Source organism: Ziziphus jujuba, chromosome 9 (genome assembly GCF_031755915.1).
Source record: "Ziziphus jujuba cultivar Dongzao chromosome 9, ASM3175591v1".
In the NCBI taxonomy this organism is placed as follows: Eukaryota; Viridiplantae; Streptophyta; class Magnoliopsida; order Rosales; family Rhamnaceae; genus Ziziphus; species Ziziphus jujuba.
The window spans coordinates 8353680-8365218 of record NC_083387.1 but is presented as its reverse complement, the minus strand read 5'-3'; the positions used below and the strand labels follow the sequence as shown (position 1 = coordinate 8365218).

Below are 11539 nucleotides of genomic sequence, written 5' to 3'. Positions count from 1 at the left end.
TTTTTTAAAAATCCTTTTAGACCTAATTATATGGTCCTAAATTTAATAATGATTTCTAAATATCCAATTGTTAATTTAAAATAATATTGTAATTATGAAATAAATTCAATTTAAAAATAATCCACATTAAACTTTAATATAAAACAAAAAGAAAAAAGCAATATAAAAAATAGTAGGGTACATCACTGCAATTTTCTAAGAATTATTTTATTATGTTTGATCATGTAATATTTTGTTAATTTTATTGTTCTCTTAATTATCAATATACTTTTAATTTTACTTATTTATAAAGTATTATCTCAACTCTGAACCTTAAATCTGTTTTATAATTATAATAATAAAAAATTACAGTATTAACATTTTCACATTTTGCACTATATTTCAATTTAATTGTTGGAATTTTGTGATGCTCAATTAATTATTTTTAATTTTTGTTTCGATTTCAATTTATACATAAATTCTTGCTAAAAATTATAGAAGGAAAGAGGTCAATTTTAAGGAAGAAAACGGAAAGTGAGGGCAGCTTGAGAGAGCAAGCATCAGCAATCCAACAGCTCCAAATTTCCGAATCTTAGACTGATGATGAAGGATAGAAATAGAAGAAGAAGAAGGTGATCGGAATATGGCGGAGCTGACGTGCTTCGATTGTCTACAACGCCGAATTCAGTCGGATTTTTCCGACAGACTTGTCTTCTCTTATGGCCTCTCCGACTCCGCTCTCCCTCTCGCCTCCACTGCGGTTGTTCGGGTTCGATTAACAATTACGCTATTTTGACTCTCTCTCTGACTTTCTTTGTGTTTTCCAGAGCATACCGAGAAAATTTTCCCAAGAAAGTTTGATTTTTTTATTTTTATTTTTTTTTTATTGATTTTGGCTGCTAAAAGAAAGTTTGGATGGTGCAGATGTCTAATACTATTGGGGAAGCTTCAGCTCTTCAGTTTCTGTTGGCCTATCTACCCAGTCATAACCACTGTTGCTTGGCTAACTATGTGTGAGCCACTTCTTCTCACTTTTTCATTTTATTGGATTCTCTTTTTTAAAGAAACGAAGTTTTGGTTTGTTTTTGAGAATTCAATTGGGTTTGAGTATTTTGCAGTAATGAATATATTTCGAAGCTGGAAGATGTGGAAGGCTGTGAAACGACTGAGGATCAAGCAGAGGTTAGCCATAAAAATGCTTCATTGAATTATTCTGATCGCTTATCAAATGGTATTCATTATGGTAGTGGTGGGTTTTCTTGCGCAAGAACAATCACCGCATTGGCGCCTATTGCCCATGTCTCCATTTCTTCCTACTCTACTGTTGAAGAGGTTGTTTCCAACTTTTCGTCTGGTTCTCTTGAAGACCATGTATTGTGTTCCCTTTGTCTCTTGATAGAAGGGAAAGCTTCAGGTCGAGATGGACACAACTTTCTTACTTTAGTTGGGGTGCCTTCTTTTGAGGAGACCCATATCCCTGGTTCCCTTAGGCACCCCAATATAGCTCCTGTTCTTGCTATACTCAAGACTGATTCTTATGTTAACATACTTCTTCCGAAACCTCCATACACCTTGGAAAACATTCTTCATTATAGCCCCAATGCATTAAGTTCTGAGTGGCGTATAAATTTTTTAGTGTATCAGCTACTCTCAGCCTTAGCTTACATGCATGGTTTAGGGGTTGCACATGGCAATATATGCCCATCCACTGTGATGCTGACTGAATCATGGTGGACGTGGCTGAACATTCCTGATAAGTCTGGCTTAGGATCCAGTTTAAGTTCAACAGGTGGTAAATGCACCAGCCCTGCCCCGGTTAAGCTAGGTTGCGGCATGGAGGATTGTAGTTCTCAAGGTCTTTACGCTGACCTAAACCTTTCGACATCTATAGACTGGCATTGTGGATTTAATCAGTGGTGGAGGGGAGAGCTCAGTAATTTTGAGTATCTGCTCATCTTAAATAGATTAGCTGGGAGAAGGTGGGGTGACCACACATTTCATTCAGTATTGCCATGGGTGATAGATTTCAGCACAAAGCCCGATGTGAATTCTGATGCAGGGTGGCGGGATTTATGCAAGAGTAAATGGCGGTTGGCTAAAGGGGATGAGCAGTTGGACTTCACCTATTCAACATCTGAAATCCCACACCATGTATCTGATGAATGCCTTTCTGAACTGGCTGTATGCAGTTACAAAGCAAGGAGGTTGCCTTTGAGTGTTCTGCGTATGGCTGTCCGATCAGTTTATGAGCCTAATGAGTATCCTTCTACCATGCAAAGACTCTATCAATGGACCCCTGACGAGTGCATTCCGGAGTTTTACTGTGATCCTCATATATTTAGTTCACTAAATTCTGGTATGACAGATTTAGCAGTACCTTCATGGGCTGGTTCTCCTGAGAATTTTATAAAATTGCATCGTGAGGCTTTGGAAAGTGATCGTGTCTCGTGCCAGCTACATCATTGGATTGATATCACATTTGGGTACAAGATGTCTGGCCAGGCAGCTGTTGCTGCCAAGAATGTTATGCTTCCTTCATCAGAACTCATGATCCCAAGGTCAGTAGGACGCCGTCAGCTCTTTACTCGTCCACACCCCATGCGCCGAGTTTCAATCACGAAAACAAGTAATGGTACCAAAGAATCGGCTGAGCATCAATTCATTGAGAATGAAGTAGGGAGTGAGTGTTCCCTCCTTTTGGAAACTGCATATTTACAAGCATTAGAAGAAGCATCTGCCTTTTCAGAACATGCTAGGCATTTAAATTCTGTTTATGGCAACCATTCAAAGTATTTTGTGATGAATAATTCTACTGTAGAAGAGCCTCCAAAGGAGAGTTATAGGAAATGCATATCACAACCATCTGATCTTGGAAAACACTATAGAGCACCATTTCATATTGATCTGAGTTATCTTCTTGAGTCTGTTGAGGTCGGGGATGAAGGTTCCATGGGATATCAAGAGTTAATGCTTTGGAGGCAGAAATCATCTTGTTCAATGAGATTTTCTGCAGATATTGCGAATGACATTTTCTCTGTTGGCTGTATTATAGCAGAACTTCATTTGAGAAGGCCACTCTTTGATTCAACCTCAATGGCCATGTACCTGGAAGGTGGCATCTTACCTGGATTGATGCAGGAACTTCCACCTCAAACTAGCGTAATTGTAGAAGCATGCATTGAGAAGGATTGGAAAAGGTATTGGTTATCACTCTTTTATGCTGTTTGTGCTCCATGCACTATGTTATTGTAGATTGAAAGTAATTTGAAATACTTCCCAACATTTGATTGGGTTGGAGTGGGTGGGTAAGATAGGCATTTATCTTACCGTGTGTTACTGAAGCTTCTCTCTTTCTATTCTGTCTCTCAATAAATATATAGGAGGCCATCAGCCAAATGTCTTTTGGAATCCCCTTATTTTCCTGCAACAGTGAAGGCATCATACTTGTTTCTTGCCCCACTGCAGCTTCTAGCCAAAGATGGATCTCGTCTTCGGTATGCAGCAAGTTTTGCAATGCGAGGAGCCCTTAAGTCAATGGGAACATTAGCAGCTGAAATGTGTGCTCCTTATTGTTTATCGCTTGTAGTGACTCCTTTGTCAGATCTCGAATCTGAATGGGCTTATACACTGTTGAAAGAATTCATCAAAAGTTTAAACCCAAAAGCAGTGAAGACAGTAATATTTCCTACCATCCAAAAGATTTTGCAGGCCAGTTATGACATTTTCATATTTATATATTTGTTACTTATGTATGGATCTTTCTTGGTCAACTTCATATTAATAGAGACATTTATTTCAGATGCCAGGTTATTCACACTTGAAGGTTTCTCTTTTACAAGACTCCTTTGTACAAGAGATATGGAATCACGTTGGTAAACTTGCATATCTAGAAATGCTACACCCTTTGGTCATATCAAACTTAAATTCAGCTGCTCATAAGAGTTCAGCAGCTGCTGCTTCTGTGCTGCTGATTGGATCCAGTGAAGAGCTTGGGGTTCCTATTACCGTTCATCAGGTTTGTCTGACCCTAGCATTATCAATATTATCAGATCGCAGTCTTCATTTATGTTTAGATTTTCATTGTGTCTGTTTATCACACACATACTTTGGTGGGATTACAACTTATAAAATACTAACCATCAAGATTAAACCCAGACAATCTTGCCTCTTATTCAGTGCTTTGGGAAAGGACTCAGTACAGATGGAATTGATGTGCTGATTAGAATTGGTATTACAAGTTCATTTGTTATGCTCTAATGTTTCCTGATATAAACATGTTCTGTTAAGCTACTTTTTTTGGTTTGACATGCCAGGTGGTCTTTTAGGGGAGACCTTTATTGTAAGGCAGATGTTACCACTGCTAAAACATGTTGTTTATTCCTGTATTGGTACTTCACATATGAAAAAGCCTGAGCCTGTGCAGAGCTGGAGTGCTTTAGCTGTTGTTGATTGTTTGATGGCAACAGATGGCTTAGTTGTATTCTTGCCAAAGGAGGTGGTTGTAAAACAGCTAATTGAAGTATGGATTTGACTATGAACTCGCTTTAATTTTAAAATTGTGTAATGTTTTTTGAAAATGACAGAGCATTTGCTTATGATATGCAGAATCAGCGTTGCCTACATGTTTTGGTTCTTATGCAGACGACCTTGGAGATTGGAGTACTACAGGTCTTCCTGTTTCTGTATTATTCTTTCTGCTTTAGTTTTTTAGGTTATTTAAGCATCTTGTTTTGTTGTCTGTCCTCGTATAATCATCTTGATGGATGAATTGAAATCATCAAGAAATAATTGATTATTACTTGCAAAGATTAGTTTCATATCTGTCCACTTATTTAAGAAAAAAAAGTAATGCCTGTTCTTAAATAATATCATCTTATTATCCATAAATTGTTGTATCAAAAAATAATAATAATGATGCCTGTGTTGATTAGGCTGCTGCTACCACCCTGCTGGCCATTTGTCAGCGGATTGGACCAGAATTGACAGCATTGCATGTCCTACCGCAGCTGAAAGAACTATTTGATGAGCTTGCTTTCTCACAGGAAACTACTTATGGGTCTTCTCCCTCTAGCAATAGCTCAAGAGTTTCCAAACCCAAAAATGATGGCAAGGCTGTAATTGAAAGGCGTATAGAACTTGTGTGAGTGCTAATCTTAATTGACACTGCATTTTTGAATTTGTAGTCTAAAATAGAGCTTCTAAAGTTTTTGTGTTTTTGTTCATGTATGTATATATATTCTTGTCCTCCTTTAACATGATGTGAACTATTATATTTGCAGGTTACTTCTGTATCCTTCTTTTGCATCTCTTCTTGGGATAGAGAAGCTTCGTCAATGTTGTGCAACATGGTTGTTACTTGAGCAATATCTTCTGCGATATCATAACTGGAAGGTATGCTGCCTTGGTGCTTTCAAGCATCGTTACTATAAAAAGATTTTTTTTGTGTGTGTGTGTGCTCTCTCTCATATGCACAGATACACATGTTTTGCACTTCATGTTTCTGAACCTGTCATGATTCAGTGGGAACATACAGGAGAATCATCTCGAAGTGGTTCAGAAAGCACAATCACTAAAAAGCTTATATTTGGCAAGGGCTCAACTCCTGAATACCATCCTGCTAAGATGTTGCTTAATGGGGTAGGATGGTCAATTCCACAGTCACAAGGGAGTAGAGGTGCCAAAAACTTGATGCCTCAGAGAAAGATTTATGATATTCATCGCAGTCCAGTTGATATGCATACAGTACAATCAAACTACATGAAGTTTGAGCCTTGGTTTTGGTTCCCTAGTGCTGCTGCTAGCTGGGATGGACCTGATTTCCTTGGGCGTGTTGGGGGTCCAAAGGATGAACATCCATGGAAGATCAGAGTATCTGTTTTATACTCAGTCCGTGCACATCAGGGGGCTGTAAGATCTTTAGCCTTCTGTCAAGATGAGTGTATGGTTTTTACTGCTGGAGCTGGTCCAGGGTTTAAAGGAACTGTTCAGAAATGGGAACTGACAAGAATTAATGCTGTCTCCAGCTACTGTGGTCATGAGGAGGTTTGCTTCTATTTTCTTGTGCTTATAATTAATCCTTCTATGCTTCATAATTTGTAATTTGTATCAATCACAGTTAATAGATTGTGCCTGTGCCTCCAGAATTTTGAGGTGCTGGGTGCCTTTTTCAAGCATAGTTTTCTTTTCTTTCCCTTTTGCAGATCTCATCTTTCTTGGTTAATAATTATGGTCGTGCATATCTAAGTTACTTTTGCAACTATAGGTCGTGAATGACGTTTGTGTCCTGTCATCTACTGGAAGAGTAGCGTCTTGTGATGGTACAATACATGTATGGAATAGCAGAACTGGGAAACTATTATCTTTGTTTACTGAACCATCAATGGATCCTTCATATCATGCAAGTCCCCTAGCTTCTGCCTTGAAGTTTAACACTGATGAGGCTAATATGCTGAATTCCAATACATTGTCTGGTGGATTGTTGAATAATGCATTTGATGGGAGCTTGTATACTTGTATGCATCAGATTGAATTTGTTGAAAAGCTCATTGCTGGCACTGGAAATGGTTCTCTCAGGTTGATAAGTACTTTTGGATGGAGGATTCCTTTATAAGCTTACTGAATAAAAAACTTTCTGATGCAGGTCAGGTTTTAATTTTAACTTTATGTTTCAGGTTCATTGATGTTGCGCAAGGTCAAAAGCTTCATTTGTGGAGGGGGGAAACCATGGAATCTAGTTTTCCTTCTCTTGTCTCTGCCATGTGCTCTTGTGGGTCTGACAAAATGCAAGCTGGTGGAGCTTCTACTTCGCCATCTTGGATTGCAGCTGGACTAAGCACAGGTCATTGTAGGTTATTTGATGCAAGGAGTGGAAATGTCATCACCTCTTGGCGGGCTCATGATGGATACGTGACAAAAGTATGTTAAAAATCCTACAGATAAATCCATTTAATTTGAATTGAACTTGTGTTAACCCCTTTTGTCTGCAGTTGGCTGCACCCGAGGACTATTTGCTGGTTTCAAGTTCTCTTGATAGGACTTTACGAATTTGGGACCTGAGAAGGTAATGCAGAAATTCTATAATGATAATTAGTTATTAACAAATTGCATACTAATTTGATGGTATGATTCTTTGATAATACTGTGGTGAATCTTAAATCTTATCCGGCTACTATTTTCTATACAGGAATTTCCCACCTCAGCCCACAATATTCAAAGGACATACAGATGGTGTATCTAGTTTCTCCATCTGGGGCCAAGACATCATTTCAATTTCCAGAAATAAGATTGGACTTTCTTCTTTATCTCAATCTTCTGATGAAGTACGTAATCAACAGTATACTTCTTTATCTTCTTTTTTTTTTCTTTTTTTCTTTTTTTAAGAAAAGAAGTTGGTCAGCAATTGTGGGAATTGCTTTGCATGTTACATTTGAATTGACTCATGGTCTTTTTTCAATGACAAAAAATAAAAATAGAAATAGAAAAATCATACTCATTTGTCAATACATTGGTCCTGCGATTATGAATGACATGCCTCCTCATTGCATGGTCAATGAGCCATTTATTAGACATATATTTTTTTTGATAGGAATATTTTATAAAACATATTGGTGTATCACCAGTTTGTTATGTTCTAAGGGCGAGTTGCGACCCTTACTGTTTGTCCACTGATTGCTTGTGTTTTAGAATACATGTGTTGGAATTAAGTTTGTTGAATATGGCCGAAAATTCTTACAGAGTTAGATTGGCATCCGTTGTAAACTAGATACTCGAACACCACCCAAATAACATTCATAGGTTTTATAAGTAGCATGTTTTGTTATTATGTTGTCATTCTTCATATTTCTAATGGATGAATGTTTCAGTTCTATTAATTGATTTCTATCTTACTGTGGAAATATTTAGTCTGCTGAAAGAAAACATGGTTATGTTGCAGGGTGGTCAGAATCAGGTTATTCCTCAAAAACTGTACATGGCAGATCAGGGGACAAGGAACATGTCAGTGTTATGTAGTATTACTATTTTACCCTACTCAAGATTGTTTCTTGTTGGAACAGAAGATGGTTACCTAAGAATATGTTGTTAATGACCTTCATCCAATTTTAGCTCTTCTGGTGGGTACGAGTTACCCCATTTTGACATGAGTTTGGCTTATGTGCCTTTTTTAAAGGGCAATTTTATATTTAGCTTAGGGTGTATTTGTTTGAAGGAATGGAATAAACAATGATTATTGATTAATTTTATATAAATTTTAAATTTGTGAACAGAATTTTATCGATAGGGTCGTATGTGATTGGTTTGTGCTGTATATCGAACCACCAAACACTTGGACTATCCCAAGAGTGAGTAACGTATCAACTGACTTTACCAGGCCTGAATGCGTCATTGTCTTGTGGGGGAGGGCCCAATTGTTATTGAGAAACAAATCAAAAGCTTTGTAGGTGAAGCCCATCTACCCGCCTCTTTCGTCTCTAAAATTGTTTCATTAAGAAATAAAAGTGTATAAAATATAATATAATAAATAAAGAAATAAGTATATAATAATATTAGAAAACATTAAATTTTCGTTAACATTTAAAATATATTAAATTTTCATTACAGTTTTGAGTTGTGAAGTGGTTAAGTGCCATAATTACAAGAATAAGGTGGAGAAAGAGCGTTAACAGGCATCTAGGCAAAGGATTTGATGTGCCCTTATAAATTGACCAAATCAAAGATGCTTTGCTTGCTAATTACATTAACATATCACTGCTTCAGTTGGAGACCCTTTTTTTTCTTATTGTATTATATTTATATATATATTTTTTTTCAGTTATCAATAAATTATTTGAACGATTTAAATGCAAGTTCGAGTTCCAAAAGTATCATTAATTAGATCTAATATTAACCCTGCCTTCTAATCAGTCCATAAAAAGCAGGTCCCAGCATATATTCCCTAAATCTTCAATTATTTGTATTTTAATCCGTATTACAGTGTTTAAAAAAGATATACTTGGAGACAAGAGATCATGGGGTTTGGAAAACACCCAAAAAGGATAAAAAGAAATTGTTTCTGTCTTTTTCACCCTTTCAAGATTATCATTATTGTAGTTGATGAGCTTGTTGGATGGATCGGCATCAGATCAATCAAACATTAATTTGCAGCCTTGCATTTAAAAACAAGATTATTTGCTAAGCTAACCATAGTCAAAAATAATATTTGTTTTCTATCAAAAAATTTTGATATATAAGATGGAAATTAATGTCCCAAGTTTCTCTTATACTTAAGTAATGATCAGTATTCTGCTTTCTGCTGGGCACAATGGAAGATCAGTTCAGTAAAGTTTCTTTTCTCTCTAGCTCTCTTCTTCTTCTCATTTTTTTTTTTCTAAACAGTGTTAATCATCATCAACATACAGTTATTATTATTTTCTTTTTGGCCTCGACTGGTAACTAAAACGAAGTGTTAAGTGGAGAAAAAAATTTTAGAATTTTAAGGCCATGTGGATTTCTGAGTTGCATAGACAAATAGTATCAAATCTAATCATATTAATCTAATGACAACCGAAAAAAAAAAAAAAAAAAAAAAAAAAAAAGAAAGAAAGGAGAAGGAAGAAACTGAGGATGCACCTTGTCAACAAAAATTCTCGTAATTGAAGATGGAAATATTCCGCAGGTTCAAGCTTTAGACATTTAATTCTTGTGGCACAGTGGCTTTAAATTAATTATATATGATATATATATATTATGAAAAATAAGGGTTGTATATATATAAAGTTTTTTGTGAACTACGGTGTATGGTTTATGTATCGTATTAAAGAAATAGTAGAGCATATATATTTTATTAATTGGCTTGCCATTAAAACCTAAAAAATGGTACACTAGTCCATCGAAAGACTACTATATATATATATATATATATATTTATAATTATAGTTAAAGAGTAAAACTCTTGCTTGAAAGACTCCGCAATCAAAGGACTTGTCACTTCAGCTATTTATTACCAAACAATTACATATTGCTAAGCTTCCTCCATGAATAAGCAAAGTCCAAACTACCCAAAGCAGAAACCACTACTAGACTAGACACTAGTGGTGAACATGGAAGAATTAAGTAGTAGTAGAATATTAATTGCATTGACCCCAAAAAAAAAGCTGAATTATTAACCTCATGCATGGATCATAATATAAGGTAAGATTTTCAAACTCTATGAAACTAGGTTCTCTTTCCTCAACATAATTTTTAATTTTTTGCTAATTAATTCCATAACAATTTGTTGTACATGCATTAAAGTATATTATAATTTATAGAGCTCTAGGTATGCGTAAACATATATTTGATAGATGATGGACATTGTTAATGCAGACACTGCCACAAGTGGTCAAATATTTTTTATTAATCCTTTTGTTTTGCCCGAATATCTTACTGAGCACAGAGTGATTTGCTTGTTGGTCAGTATGAAACACTATAGAATCACCATGTCAGGCTCAAAGTTGGCAGAAACTGAAATCAAAATCTTTATAATTTCATCAAACACTTAAACTGCACATTTATCTACCAGTTTGATTAGTATATTACTAAAGAAATAAATTCGGCACATTAGTGAATTTGCAGAAGGGGCATCGTACATAAGTTATTGAAATTTTTAAGCAAAATTATTAGCATGCACTTCATTTTCTACCTTTGATTGGCTTTGGGTTGTCAATGTGAGATTTATTAAAAATAAAAATAAAAAATAATAATAAACCAGTGGAGAAGATATAGCTAAGGATGTGAGAATATAAGTAGATAAGTTTATAATTAAGTTTTGAGAGACCATGTGAGGTTTTGAGTTGCTAAGACAAATAGAATCAAATCGAACCATATAATCAAATTTTAATACATTGAGGAAGAGTTATACTGTCCTTAAAATTAATGTCAAATTAAATCAAGGATGTTGTAGAGCAAAATGACATTAATTAAGATCTTAAGAATAATATGTGGGTGGTGCTCAAAATTAATTGAAATATTAGACATTTTCATTCATATATTTCTCATAATATAAATCAATGAAGAGCAATATTATCATCAAGTATTGCAAGATGTGATTATGCTTTGCTTTCTGAAGTGAGCATTAGATAAGCTTGCAGCAAAACCAGCATGGAGTAGGTCCCCTATTAAGGAAATAAAATAATTATATAAGGTAAATAATGCAAATGTTTTTCCCTTTTGCTACAAATTTCCAACAATTGCATGCTGTATGACTGATCTTATTTATAATAATACTCTTTCTTTAATCAAAATACATGCACAAACCCATATAACACTACCACCAACCTCTCTCTCTCTCTCTCCCCTTTTGGTTTTTTTGTCAGTTGGAAGACATAACTGAAATCACGAAGCTTTCTATTAAATTTTATGCAGAATAAAATCTTAATCAACATAGTCTGTTTGTTGGTCAGTCAACAATGTGGAGCCAATCTCAAGCTCCGAAACTTTCCTAATTTTTATTACTAAAAACATTATTGTACTCTACTGGGGACCACCTCATCATGTGTTAATTTTTAATTTTTATTAAAAGAAAAAAAAAACACAAAAAAATACC

The 11539-nt window shown here is 35.4% G+C and overlaps 1 protein-coding gene across 4 annotated transcripts; it reads left to right on the top strand.

Moving 5' to 3' along the window:
- The first annotated feature begins 437 nt into the window (after positions 1–437).
- LOC107426746 (protein GFS12) lies at positions 438–8245 on the top strand. Of its 4 annotated transcripts, XM_016037014.4 has the most exons (17): positions 454–748; positions 904–992; positions 1098–1161; positions 1248–3176; positions 3360–3687; positions 3779–3994; positions 4135–4207; positions 4293–4498; positions 4585–4647; positions 4911–5119; positions 5259–5370; positions 5500–6021; positions 6242–6552; positions 6651–6894; positions 6966–7039; positions 7163–7298; positions 7913–8245. In XM_016037014.4, exons 1-17 carry the CDS (start codon positions 699–701, stop codon positions 8060–8062), a joined length of 4776 nt encoding a protein of 1591 aa, XP_015892500.3. In that variant the 5' UTR covers positions 454–698; the 3' UTR covers positions 8063–8245. The 4 variants fall into 4 exon arrangements, with proteins under 4 accessions (XP_024932899.3, XP_015892500.3, XP_015892499.3 ...); XM_016037013.4 differs by having other exon boundaries at positions 1098–3176; positions 4156–4207; XM_016037012.4 differs by having other exon boundaries at positions 1098–3176.
- The last annotated feature ends 3294 nt before the right edge of the window (positions 8246–11539 follow it).

Excerpts from the sequence above, each read along its gene's own strand:
- LOC107426746 (XM_016037012.4), top strand. The coding sequence starts at position 623 with ATGGCGGAGCTGACGTGCTTCGATTGTCTACAACGCCGAATTCAGTCG. Across the intron at positions 4,648-4,910 it reads TGGAGATTGGAGTACTACAG|GCTGCTGCTACCACCCTGCT; the intron begins GTCTTCCTGTTT and ends TGTGTTGATTAG. Across the intron at positions 7,299-7,912 it reads TATCTCAATCTTCTGATGAA|GGTGGTCAGAATCAGGTTAT; the intron begins GTACGTAATCAA and ends GTTATGTTGCAG.